The sequence below is a fragment of the Metopolophium dirhodum genome, chromosome 1, assembly GCF_019925205.1.
Source record: "Metopolophium dirhodum isolate CAU chromosome 1, ASM1992520v1, whole genome shotgun sequence".
Classification (NCBI taxonomy): domain Eukaryota; kingdom Metazoa; phylum Arthropoda; class Insecta; order Hemiptera; family Aphididae; genus Metopolophium; species Metopolophium dirhodum.
The window spans coordinates 135,181,673-135,195,862 of NC_083560.1; the positions used below are offsets into that span (position 1 = coordinate 135,181,673).

General features: G+C 40.5%; 1 protein-coding gene across 1 annotated transcript; it reads right to left on the minus strand.

Annotated features, from left to right (window-relative positions):
- Positions 1-3,294: 3,294 nt before the first annotated feature.
- LOC132936350 (probable serine/threonine-protein kinase DDB_G0281745) lies at positions 3,295-10,430 on the minus strand. Its single transcript, XM_061003067.1, has 2 exons — positions 10,168-10,430; positions 3,295-4,511 (listed from the first exon to the last, which is right to left on the minus strand). Exon 2 carries the CDS (start codon positions 4,495-4,497, stop codon positions 3,646-3,648), a length of 852 nt encoding a protein of 283 aa, XP_060859050.1. The 5' UTR covers positions 4,498-4,511; positions 10,168-10,430; the 3' UTR covers positions 3,295-3,645.
- Between the last annotated feature and the right edge of the window lie 3,760 nt (positions 10,431-14,190).

Consider the following 14,190-nt stretch of genomic DNA (forward strand, 5'->3'; position numbering starts at 1 on the left):
CCCAACAATGATTAACATTAATATTAACGTAATCATTGATTTTTAAATTCTAGTTATGAGTTCAACTAATCTATCTATAGGTGACTAATGTATTTGCAATTGTCTGAAGTCTTATTCGTCAACAAATAATGTTTTTTTATTATTTGAAATGATGTACCCCAACAATGAATATGTTAATATAAGCGTAATTTATTGAGTTTTAAATTCTAGTTCACAGATTATCTAGTTTATGTTTAGTGGATAAATGTATTTGCAATTGTCTGAAGTCTTATTCAACAACAACTTATGTTTTTATTTTAATTTGAAATGATGTACCCCAACAATGAAAATGTTAATATCAACGTATTTATTGACTTATAAATTCTAGTTTTCTGATCATCTAGTTTATGCATAGTGGATAAACGTATTTGCAACTGTCTAAAAGTCTTATTCATCAACATATTATGTTTTTTTTTTAATTTGAAATGATAGACCCCAACAATGATTAATTTTAATATTAACGTAATTATTGAGTTCTAAATTCTAGTTTTGGGTTCAACTAATGTAACTAAAGGTGACTAATGTATTTGCAATTGTCTGAAGTCTTATTCGTCAACAAATAATGTTTTTTTATTATTTGAAATGATGTACCCCAACAATAAATATGTTAATATAAGCGTAATTTATTGAGTTTTAAATTCTAGTTCACAGATCATCTAGTTTATGTTTAGTGGATAAATGTATTTGCAATTGTCTGAAGTCTTATTCAACAACAACTTATGTTTTTATTTTAATTTGAAATGATGTACCCCAACAATGATTAACATTAATATTAACGTAATCATTGATTTTTAAATTCTAGTTTTGAGTTCAACTAATCTATCTATAGGTGACTAATGTATTTGCAATTGTCTGAAGTCTTATTCGTCAACAAATAATGTTTTTTTATTATTTGAAATGATGTACCCCAACAATGAATATGTTAATATAAGCGTAATTTATTGAGTTTTAAATTCTAGTTCACAGATTATCTAGTTTATGTTTAGTGGATAAATGTATTTGCAATTGTCTGAAGTCTTATTCAACAACATATTATGTTTTTATTTTAATTTGAAATGATGTACCCCAACAATGAAAATGTTAATATAAGCGTAATTTATTGAGTTTTAAATTCTAGTTCACAGATCATCTAGTTTATGTTTAGTGGATAAATGTATTTGCAATTGTCTGAAGTCTTATTCAACAACAACTTATGTTTTTATTTTAATTTGAAATGATGTACCCCAACAATGAAAATGTTAGTATCAACGTATTTATTGACTTAAAAATTCTTGTTTTCTGATCATCTAGTTTATGCATAGTGGATAAACGTATTTGCAATTGTCCAAAGTCTTATTCATCAACATATTATGTTTTTTTTTTAATTTGAAATGATAGACCCCAACAATGAATAATTTTAATATTAACGTAATTATTGAGTTCTAAATTCTAGTTTTGGGTTCAACTAATGTAACAAAAGGTGACTAATGTATTTGCAATTGTCTGAAGTCTTATTCAACAACAACTTATGTTTTTTTTTAATTTGAAATGATGTACCCCAACAATGAAATTGTTTATATCAACGTATTTATTGACTTCTAAATTCTAGTTTTCTGATCATCTAGTTTATTTATATAGGATAAATGTATTTGCAATTGTCTAAAGTCTTATTCAGCAACAAATTATATTTTTTTTTTAAATTTGAAATGATGTAACCCAACAATGAATAATGTAAATATTAACGTTATTTTTGAGTTCTCAATTCTAGTTTTGCGTACAACTAATCTATCTATAGGTGACTAATGTATTTGCAATTGTCTGAAGTCTTGTTCATCAACATATTATGTTTTTTTTTTTAATTTGAAATGATGTACCCCAACAATGATTAACATTAATATTAACGTAATCATTGATTTTTAAATTCTAGTTATGAGTTCAACTAATCTATCTATAGGTGACTAATGTATTTGCAATTGTCTGAAGTCTTATTCGTCAACAAATAATGTTTTTTTATTATTTGAAATGATGTACCCCAACAATGAATATGTTAATATAAGCGTAATTTATTGAGTTTTAAATTCTAGTTCACAGATTATCTAGTTTATGTTTAGTGGATAAATGTATTTGCAATTGTCTGAAGTCTTATTCAACAACAACTTATGTTTTTATTTTAATTTGAAATGATGTACCCCAACAATGAAAATGTTAATATCAACGTATTTATTGACTTATAAATTCTAGTTTTCTGATCATCTAGTTTATGCATAGTGGATAAACGTATTTGCAATTGTCTAAAAGTCTTATTCATCAACATATTATGTTTTTTTTTTAATTTGAAATGATGTACCCCAACAATGAAATTGTTTATATCAACGTATTTATTGACTTCTAAATTCTAGTTTTCTGATCATCTAGTTTATTTATATAGGATAAATGTATTTGCAATTGTCTAAAGTCTTATTCAGCAACAAATTATATTTTTTTTTTTAATTTGAAATGATGTAACCCAACAATGAATAATGTAAATATTAACGTTATTTTTGAGTTCTCAATTCTAGTTTTGCGTACAACTAATCTATCTATAGGTGACTAATGTATTTGCAATTGTCTGAAGTCTTGTTCATCAACATATTATGTTTTTTTTTTTAATTTGAAATGATGTACCCCAACAATGATTAACATTAATATTAACGTAATCATTGATTTTTAAATTCTAGTTATGAGTTCAACTAATCTATCTATAGGTGACTAATGTATTTGCAATTGTCTGAAGTCTTATTCGTCAACAAATAATGTTTTTTTATTATTTGAAATGATGTACCCCAACAATGAATATGTTAATATAAGCGTAATTTATTGAGTTTTAAATTCTAGTTCACAGATTATCTAGTTTATGTTTAGTGGATAAATGTATTTGCAATTGTCTGAAGTCTTATTCAACAACAACTTATGTTTTTATTTTAATTTGAAATGATGTACCCCAACAATGAAAATGTTAATATCAACGTATTTATTGACTTATAAATTCTAGTTTTCTGATCATCTAGTTTATGCATTGATGCGGGCCTAGTGAAGGCCGCGTGGGTGCGGTGATGTTGAGGTAGAGGTTTCACACGACAAAACAAATAAAGAAAAACACAAGTTTTGCGATGTGAGGGTTAAATTTATTTCGCGGATGAACAAACAAGAAATCCGTTTGTGGCCCTGTCGGTCACTGAACAAAAAAAACAAATCAAACGGAAAAAAAAAAAGAAACAGAGACGATCGGCCGGGGACGTGTGTGTCAGTCTCGTGCGGGTCGTCGGTAAAAACTGGTGACTTTATAATCCGGTTCACCCAACGGCCGGCCGACGGTTCACAGCGCGGGTGTCGCGCGCTGGCGTCGTCCGTCGTCGATTGGCGGTTTGTTTGAGAAGCGTAGCGCGGCTTTCCGCGTAAAAGGCTATTTGAATTCAAACAGCTATTACGCGGGACCGCGTCATACTCCCCCCCCAAACCGCCAACGGCGGTGGTGTTCCGGCCGTTGCCGGTGTCGTCAAAGGGTGTGTGTGAAGGGTGGTTGTGGTAGACACCTGTCCGTGGGTACGCTTTTCCAGCTGTGTTCAGCGGGCGTGGCCCTGGTGGTGTCTAGGCACGTTGGGGGGACGTGGGGGGACTGAAGTACATGAGGCTGACCTCCATGTCTTCAGTTCCAGCCGTGCCTGCGTCCGTCTCACCTAACAGGTCCGCCTCCTCTTCCGGGGATATTTCCATATCCGCGGTTTGAGGGTGAGCGGCTGTTAGGTTTTCCGCGGTTCCGGTTGTTCCGGAAGTGTTTGTCACCTCCGGCACCGTGGCCACGGTGAGGTCTGGTGTCGCAGGCTCTGGTTGTGACGGGGCGGGGGTTGCTGTTGACCCCGGTTTTTCCAGGCGGTGTTGTTGGGACGTCTGTTTGGCCTTGTAGTCCCGCATCCGCTGCTTGTTCCGGCGCTGGCGGGCGTTGAGCGTGGCCGGTGTTGTTGTCTCGGTGGTGGTGTTTGGTGTTGGCAGCGGGTTGACGAGCGTTCCTGGCGGCGGGATGGTCGACGTCCTTGGCGCTGGTGTCGGTCTCTCCATTAATGGTCGGGGTGGCAGCCTCACGGGTGCCCGAGTTGTCGACGTTGGTGGCGCCGGTCGAGTTGTGGCCGCGGGTCGTGCCGTGGCTACCGGTCGTGTCGCCCGTCTGGGGCTGCGTGACCTGTTGTGCCTCACCATGGTTGTGGGTTCCCCGCTTGTCGCTTTCATGAACACGGCTGTGCGGTCGACCCACCCCCGCGTGTAGGCTGCCCACAGTACCGGGTCCCGCTGCAGCTGCGCCGTGGTCATCTGGCGGACCCGTGCCGCCGTGGTGGTGTTCGTGCCCTCCTCCAAGCTGGCTGACCTCAGCAGCTGCTGGCTGCGTTCCAGCAGTTCCGCCGCTTGTTGGAGGGTGCTGGGTGTCGTTGATGGTGTACGCTCCATTGGTGCTATTCCGACTGAAATTATGTACACCAAATGCTATTGTGGGTTTATGGTTGGGGTGGGGGTTGGGTGGGGGGTGTTTTGGGCGTTGCGGTGTTTGCGCGTTTTAGGCAGGACACGTGGATCTTGCGTGTTGGCTGTTGGTCTGTGGTGAACACACCTTTGCCTACGCGTTTGTGTAGCTTTACCGGTCCCCACCATTTCGGTGCGAAGCCGGCGTGAAATTTTTTGTGCGCGTTTGACAGGTGGTGTGCCTTGTAGTACACTGTGTCACCTGTTTTGTACCTTGTGTCCGTCGGCCCACCTGTTACCGGTGGTGCGGTCAGTACATTGTTTTCGCGACTCGCCCTAGCCATGTTTATTTGTTCGATCGGGTTGTCCGCTGTCCGCGACAGTATCCAGTCCCCCGGCCTTTTTCCCTCTCTCCCGAGGACGAGTACCGATGGTGGATATCCTGTCCGGTCGTTACGCCTGTTCCTGATCGAAAAAAGAATGGGGGCTAGCTTGGTGTCCCAGGTGTTGTGGTTGCCGTCGATGAGTAGCGCGCGTAGACCTTTTTTTAATTCCTGGTTACGGCGTTCGACTGGGTTGGCCCTCGGGTGATATACCGGAGTTGTCCAGCCCTCGGCCCCCCACTGTTCGATAGCTTTACGCATATCGTTTGCTACGAACTGTGGGCCGTTATCGCTTAAGCACACACGGGGGTATCCGAAACGTGAAAAGAATTCTCGTTCAAGCGTTTCGGTTATTGTTTTTGTAGTGGCTGTTCCGAGGGGGTATGCCTCGGTCCATCTACTAAACAGATCCGTGGCGACCAGTATGTATTGTTTTCCCCTACTCGTACGCGGGTAGGGGCCCATGAGGTCTATGCTAACCACCTCCCAGGGGTGTCGGGGTATTCTGGTGGTCGCGGGGTCATCTGCGCGCGTGTTCAGTGGTTTGGTACACGCGCATATGTGACACGACTTGACGTACAGTCGGATGTCGTTTTTTTGTCCTTTCCAAAAAAACCGTTGTTTTACCGCTCTGTACGTTTCTTTCCAGCCCGGGTGGTTTGCGAGTACGTGATCGTGGTATGTCCAGATCACGTTCTGCGTCTTGTCCTTTGGGATGACTACGGGTGTGTGTTCGCCCAAATTTATCCGCAGAAGACCGTCGGTAAAAATGTATTTATTTTTTTTATCCGTGGTACTTCCGGTATTGTGCGCTGGGTCGTCCGTTGTCATGTTGCGCGCTGTGTCTCGTGTATTGGGGTCATTGGCCTGCCATGTCACGAGCATAGCGTGTGTGATTTTGGGACCACTAGTGGTGTTAGCCGGGTCCGTCGTGGCGAACAGATTGTCGGCCGGTGAGCTAGTAGCAGTGGTGAGTGGTGAGGTGGGTACTCCTACTAGTCGTTCCTCGAGGTGTTCCTCGTCTACCGGTGGCCCGGTGGTTGGGTTGCGGGATAGCATGTCCGGCGCCTCGTTCTGTACGCCGGGCACATGTGTGGTTTTGTAGTCCAGGTTAGCCAGCTGTAGTGCCCACCTGGTTAACTTGGAATTTGTGTTTTTGGCTCGGTGGAGCCATGTGAGTGCCGAGTTGTCGGTGAATAGGTCAAAGCGGCGGGCCTCTAGGTATGGTCTAAACTTGTCGGTTGCCCAGATTATCGCGAGGCACTCGCGTTCTACCGCGGCGTACCTTGTTTGCGTATCACTAAACTTTTTGCTTGCGTAGGCGATTATCCGCCTTTCGTCCGGGCTGTCACCCCGTTGGAAAAGGACGGCACCTGCTCCTATTTCGCTAGCATCAGTTTGTAGGCAAAACGGTTTTCCGTAATCTGGTGTCGACAGTTTTGGCGAATCGTACAGGGCGCGTTTTATTTTGGTAAATGCGGCCTGTTCGGTTTCGGTCCACGACCATTTGGTCCCCTGTTTGAGTCTATTCGTTAGGGGTGCTATGGTGTCCGCGTAGTTGTCGACAAACAGGCTGTACCAGTTGCAAACGCCCAGGAACTTCCGTAGGTCCCTCAGTTTGGTTGGTGGGGGGTAGTTTATGATGCCCTCTAGTTTCTCCGGTTGTTTGTCTATTCCTTCGGAGGTGACTAGGTGTCCGAGGAATGAAATTTCGGTGGCTCCGAATTTGCACTTTTCGGGGTTGCATGTGAGCCCGTGTCTCTGTAGACGTTCTAGAACTTTGTCCAAGTGGCACTGGTGTTCGTCCACAGTGTTCGAAAACACTACTATATCGTCTAGGTATACGCGGACGAACTCGTCCAGGTACCCCCTCAGGACTTCGTCCATTAATCGCACGAAGGTCATGGGGCTGTTTTTGAGGCCGAAGGGGAGGACTCGGAATTGGTATAGGCCCCGACGCGTCCGGAATGCCGTGTATTTTCGCGCGTTTTGGTTAAGTGGGACCTGCCAGTAACCCGACTTAAGGTCCAGGACGCTGAATACTTTTGCGCCTCTCATCTGACGTATCAGCGTATTGAGGTCGGGCATTGGGTAGGCGTCAGACTCAGTGATATCATTGAGCCGCCTATAATCAATGCATAGTCGGGGTGAGCCGTCTTTCTTTTTTGCTAGAACGATGGGTGCGGCCCACGGGGATGTGCTCTGTTCTACCAGTCCCTGCTCTTCCATGTCCCGTATCATGGTGTCGATTGTGGCCTGTTTTACCGGTGGGTAGGGATATGGTTTGAGTGCTATGGGTGTTTGATTTTTGAGGAGGATGTCGTGTTCAATTAACCTGGTGCGTCCTACCCTACCGTTGAATACGTCCGGATAGTTGCGTACTACTTCGGCGAGTTTCGCGCGTGTGTGGTGGTCACCGTTTATTGTTAATTTGTCGACATCTAGTGCTGGGGTTGAGGTGGGTGTCCGCCCTTTCCAGCACGCTGTTGTTCTCCTATCCGAACCTAAATGGATAGTGCTCGTTGTGTAGTCCCAGGTGACTTCGTTTTGTACGAGAAAGTCGTGACCTAGGAGCATATCGCAGTACAAATTTTCCAGAATGGCTGCGTTGAAGGTGACCGTGAGGTCTCCGATTCTGGCTACGAATGTGGAGGTACCACTTGTCATTGTGGTATGTCCGTCCGCCATTCGTACCTGAGTTGGTTGTCCGTGTGGGGGTGTGCCATATTTATGTGCTATGTTCGGGCTTACATACGATTTTTGTGCTTGTGAGTCGAGTAGAGCTGTTACGGGGCCTGACCTAAATTCGAGTTCGACCGCGGGGGTCGGAATTTTGTCGGGGCATACACGTTTAGCGTTATTCGACGGTGGTTGTGATGTATAGCTGGGTAACTGGTTCTTAACCGCGTTATCGGTACCATGGGGAGCGGTTTGCACCGCCATTACCAGAGCATCCGTTTCGGTTACCTCTGTGCTATGGGTGTGTACCGTATGAGTACGTGTTAATTCCGTAGTAGGGGTCGTTGTGTGTGGTGATGATGACCTGCTACTTAACGGAATTTTAATTTTTTTGATGGGTGATATATCTGATGACGCCGAGTTTGTCGATGCGCGTTTGATAGTTATATCCCCGTCTGTATTGCCGAGCGTTGTGTGTGGTGGCGTGGTTGTATGTGTGTGTGTGTTTGAGGCGGCGGCGTGGACAATTGTCCGTCGACTCATTTCCCGTTTCCCGAACGCGGCGTGTTCCCGGGGCAGTCACTGTTCCAGTGAGGACCTCCACAGTACCTGCACGGGTTGGGCGGTTGCGTTTTACCTGCAGTACCGTCCCGTGTACGCGGTTGCGGCTTCGGTTGGGGCGGGCGGGTTTGTGAATGTGATTTGTACGCCGGTTTCTGCTGTTGTTGTGTGGGCGTTTCGTCTGGTGTGTATTCCAGGATTCCAGCGACCCGGCGGAGGTCTCCGAAAGTCACTGGTCTCTGCAATCGGATATGTGTGCGGTATTCGTTGCGCGTTAGACCGGCTATCGTACCGACTAGCTGTGTTTCAGATAGCCCGGTATTGACGCGGCGCGCGAGTTGGTTTTTTTGTGTCACGAACTCCGTAAGCGATTGCGTTTGTGTTTGTCGGACGGATACTATCTCAGCCCGCAGTCGTGATTGTATTTCCACGTTGTCGAATTTTTCTAAAAATTCGGCGCGGAACTCATCCCAGGTGAGGTCCAGTAGTCTGATGGTGTTCCACCATGTACTGGCTGCACCCTTCAGCTGCTGCGTGACAATATTAGTCCAGGCCGACCTATCTATACGCGTTTGGTACAATATCGATTCCGCTTTGTGTATAAATCGTACCGGGTCCTCAGGCGTTGTTCCGAGGAACTCCGGCAGCGAATGTTTCGCTGCACATACGTCGTCGTATGGTATCAGCGTCGATTGTTGTGACGCATAGGTGTGTGTGGAGGAGGGGGCATGGTATAAATTTGGCGTGTCATCGAAACGTACCGAACGTTCGGCGTGCCGGTTACCCGCGGACGGCGGTTCGCGTGCCGCGGAGTACCTCGTACCGTATTCCGTGTTGTTCGATGACACGTTGTGGTGGGGGCGGGTCGGTGCTGTCCCTTCCGGTTGGTGTTCCGGTGCTTGGCGTGCCATACCCATTTCCAGGCGTCGCATTGTTTCTGCAATGCGGCGTTGGTCGTCGCCAAAGCGGGCCATGCAGTCCTCGAGCATGGTCAGTCGCGATTCCAAACTGTGCCCATGCGCCGAGTTTTCCGCCGCTTGCCGTACCTCCTTAATTATGGACCGACTCGCTTGAATCATGTCCATAGCCTGTTGGTGTGTGGGTGTGGGTGGGATGTTGGTGGTGATGTTCGATGGCTGGGCGGGTGATGATTCGACCGGTTGGTTTTCCCTTTGTCCGGCGTCAAGTATTTGACCTGTTGGCGGGTTGTTTCCGGTATGCCCGGCGGGTTCCATAGGCGGAAACCGGACTTCATTGGCCTGTAGGTTCAGGTCCGTGAAGTGTTGTATCAACCGGATTTCAAGATCATCCTTCGCGCCCGTATCCGACAACTCGCGCTGCCTGCATTCGTAGCGCAACTCCGCGGCGGTCAACTCATTAATATATTTTCCCGACATGACGTCCGGTTGTTTTTCCGGTGTTGTTTATGGGAAAATATAAAATGTGGCTGTTGTCGGTGGACCGGTCGTCGCGTTCCTTCGATCAGCTGTGTTGACCGTTTATCGGTGTTTATTTGCGTACGGAATGTAGGTCAGTGGGTTGTTATTGTTTTGTTATTGCGCTTGCCGGGCGATCACAGTAACCGGTTTTCGCGGAGTGTTGTCGCGGATGCGCGTGTGTGCGTTATCCGGCCCACTACTGCGATTAGGGAAGACGGCGGCTGTCGCTTTGGGCGGCGGCGACGGCAGTCCGATTATGTGGTATTTCTGTCCCAGGTAATCGCGTGTTGACGTTATCGGTGGTGGTGCTGGGCGGTGGTGGTGTGACCCTCTCGCGCTCTTGCGTTCCTACCTACCTACGTCGTGTGTGTGTGGACTTTGGAGCGTCGCGCGCGGTGTAGTCGGTGCGTCCGTAAATCGGGCGGCGCGGCTGGTCGTTACGTCCTTATGTAATATATTACGTAACGCCGGTTTTTCCGTTTTCGCCAGCTAACCACGTTTTTGTCGGATCGCGTCGGGGACTTTTTTCCAAGTCGCGCAACGGGAAGGGTATATGATGGTGGTAGTAAGGGGTAAGTTAATAAGTTTTCACTTACCGGTGATTCCTGTACGGGGAGCCAGTTGATGCGGGCCTAGTGAAGGCCGCGTGGGTGCGGTGATGTTGAGGTAGAGGTTTCACACGACAAAACAAATAAAGAAAAACACAAGTTTTGCGATGTGAGGGTTAAATTTATTTCGCGGATGAACAAACAAGAAATCCGTTTGTGGCCCTGTCGGTCACTGAACAAAAAAAACAAATCAAACGGAAAAAAAAAAAGAAACAGAGACGATCGGCCGGGGACGTGTGTGTCAGTCTCGTGCGGGTCGTCGGTAAAAACTGGTGACTTTATAATCCGGTTCACCCAACGGCCGGCCGACGGTTCACAGCGCGGGTGTCGCGCGCTGGCGTCGTCCGTCGTCGATTGGCGGTTTGTTTGAGAAGCGTAGCGCGGCTTTCCGCGTAAAAGGCTATTTGAATTCAAACAGCTATTACGCGGGACCGCGTCAGCATAGTGGATAAACGTATTTTCAATTGTCTAAAAGTCTTATTCATCAACATATTATGTTTTTTTTGAATTTGAAATGATAGACCCCAACAATGATTAATTTTAATATTAACGTAATTATTGAGTTCTAAATTCTAGTTTTGGGTTCAACTAACGTAACTAAAGGTGACTAATGTATTTGCAATTGTCTGAAGTCTTATTCGTCAACAAATAATGTTTTTTTATTATTTGAAATGATGTACCCCAACAATGAATATGTTAATATAAGCGTAATTTATTGAGTTTTAAATTCTAGTTCACAGATCATCTAGTTTATGTTTAGTGGATAAATGTATTTGCAATTGTCTGAAGTCTTATTCAACAACAACTTATGTTTTTATTTTAATTTGAAATGATGTACCCCAACAATGATTAACATTAATATTAACGTAATCATTGATTTTTAAATTCTAGTTTTGAGTTCAACTAATCTATCTATAGGTGACTAATGTATTTGCAATTGTCTGAAGTCTTATTCGTCAACAAATAATGTTTTTTTATTATTTGAAATGATGTACCCCAACAATGAATATGTTAATATAAGCGTAATTTATTGAGTTTTAAATTCTAGTTCACAGATTATCTAGTTTATGTTTAGTGGATAAATGTATTTGCAATTGTCTGAAGTCTTATTCAACAACATATTATGTTTTTATTTTAATTTGAAATTATGTACCCCAACAATGAAAATGTTAATATAAGCGTAATTTATTGAGTTTTAAATTCTAGTTCACAGATCATCTAGTTTATGTTTAGTGGATAAATGTATTTGCAATTGTCTGAAGTCTTATTCAACAACAACTTATGTTTTTATTTTAATTTGAAATGATGTACCCCAACAATGAAAATGTTAGTATCAACGTATTTATTGACTTATAAATTCTTGTTTTCTGATCATCTAGTTTATGCATAGTGGATAAACGTATTTGCAATTGTCTAAAGTCTTATCCATCAACAAATTATATTTTTTTTTTTAATTTGAAATGATGTAACCAAAAAATGAATAATGTAAATATTAACGTTATTTTTGAGTTCTCAATTCTAGTTTTGCGTACAACTAATCTATCTATAGGTGACTAATGTATTTGCAATTGTCTGAAGTCTTATTCATCAACATATTATGTTTTTTTTTTAATTTGAAATGATGTACCCCAACAATGATTAACATTAATATTAACGTAATCATTGATTTTTAAATTCTAGTTTTGAGTTCAACTAATCTATCTATAGGTGACTAATGTATTTGCAATTGTCTGAAGTCTTATTCGTCAACAAATAATGTTTTTTTATTATTTGAAATGATGTACCCCAACAATGAATATGTTAATATAAGCGTAATTTATTGAGTTTTAAATTCTAGTTCATAGATTATCTAGTTTATGTTTAGTGGATAAATGTATTTGCAATTGTCTGAAGTCTTATTCAACAACAACTTATGTTTTTATTTTAATTTGAAATGATGTACCCCAACAATGAAAATGTTAATATCAACGTATTTATTGACTTATAAATTCTAGTTTTCTGATCATCTAGTTTATGCATAGTGGATAAACGTATTTGCAATTGTCTAAAGTCCTATTCATCAACATATTATGTTTTTTTTTTAATTTGAAATGATAGACCCCAACAATGATTAATTTTAATATTAACGTAATTATTGAGTCCTAAATTCTAGTTTTGGGTTCAACTAATGTAACTAAAGGTGACTAATGTATTTGCAATTGTCTGAAGTCTTATTCGTCAACAGATAATGTTTTTTTATTATTTGAAATGATGTACCCCAACAATGAAATTGTTAATATCAACGTATTTATTGACTTCTAAATTCTAGTTTTCTGATCATCTAGTTTATGTATAGTAGATAAACGTATTTGCAATTGTCTAAAGTCTTATTCATGAACAAATTATATTTTTTTTTTTAATTTGAAATGATGTACCCCAACAATGAATAACGTTAATATTAACGTAATTATTGATTTTAAATTCTAGTTTTGGGTTCAACTAATCTATCTATAGGTGACTAATGTATTTGCAATTGTCTAAAGTCTTATTCATCAAAATATTTTTTTTTTTTTTTAATTTGAAATGATGTACACCAACAATGGAAATGTTAATATCAAAGTATTTATTGACTTCTAAATTCTAGTTTTCTGATCATCTAGTTTATGTATAGTGGATGAATGTATATGCAATTGTCTGAAGTCTTATTCGTCGACAAATTATGTTTTTTTTTAATTTGAAATGATGTAACCCAACAATGAATAATTTTAATATTAACGTAATTATTGAGTTCTAATTTCTAGTTTTGGGTTCAACTAATGTAACTAAAGGTGACTAATGTATTTGCAATTTTCTGAAGTCTTATTCATCAACATATTATGTTTTTTTTTAATTTGAAATGATGTAACCCAACAATGAATAATGTTAATATTAACGTAATTTTTGAGTTCTCAATTCTAGATTTGCGTACAACTAATCTATCTATAGGTGACTAATGTATTTGCAATTGTCTGAAGTCTTATTCATCAACATATTATGTTTTTTTTTTAATTTGAAATGATGTACCCCAACAATGATTAACATTAATATTAACGTAATCATTGATTTTTTAATTCTAGTTTTGAGTTCAACTAATCTATCTATAGGTGACTAATGTATTTGCAATTGTCTGAAGTCTTATTCGTCAACAAATAATGTTTTTTTATTATTTGAAATGATGTACCCCAACAATGAATATGTTAATATAAGCGTAATTTATTGAGTTTTAAATTCTAGTTCACAGATTATCTAGTTTATGTTTAGTGGATAAATGTATTTGCAATTGTCTGAAGTCTTATTCAACAACAACTTATGTTTTTATATTAATTTGAAATGATGTACCCCAACAATGAAAATGTTAATATCAACGTATTTATTGACTTATAAATTCTAGTTTTCTGATCATCTAGTTTATGCATAGTGGATAAACGTATTTGCAATTGTCTTAAGTCTTATTCATCAACATATTATGTTTTTTTTTTAATTTGAAATGATAGACCCCAACAATGATTAATTTATAATATTAACGTAATTATTGAGTTCTAAAATCTAGTTTTGGGTTCAACTAATGTAACTAAAGGTGACTAATGTATTTGCAATTGTCTGAAGTCTTATTCGTCAACAAATAATGTTTTTTTATTATTTGAAATGATGTACCCCAACAATGAATATGTTAATATAAGCGTAATTTATTGAGTTTTAAATTCTAGTTCACAGATCATCTAGTTTATGTTTAGTGGATAAATGTATTTGCAATTGTCTGAAGTCTTATTCAACAACAACTTATGTTTTTATTTTAATTTGAAATGATGTACCCCAACAATGAAAATGTTAATATCAACGTATTTATTGACTTATAAATTCTTGTTTTCTGATCATCTAGTTTATGCATAGTGGATAAACGTATTTGAAATTGTCTGAAGTCTTATTCAACAACAACTTATGTTTTTATTTTAATTTGAAATGATAGACCCCAACAATGATTAATTTTAATAT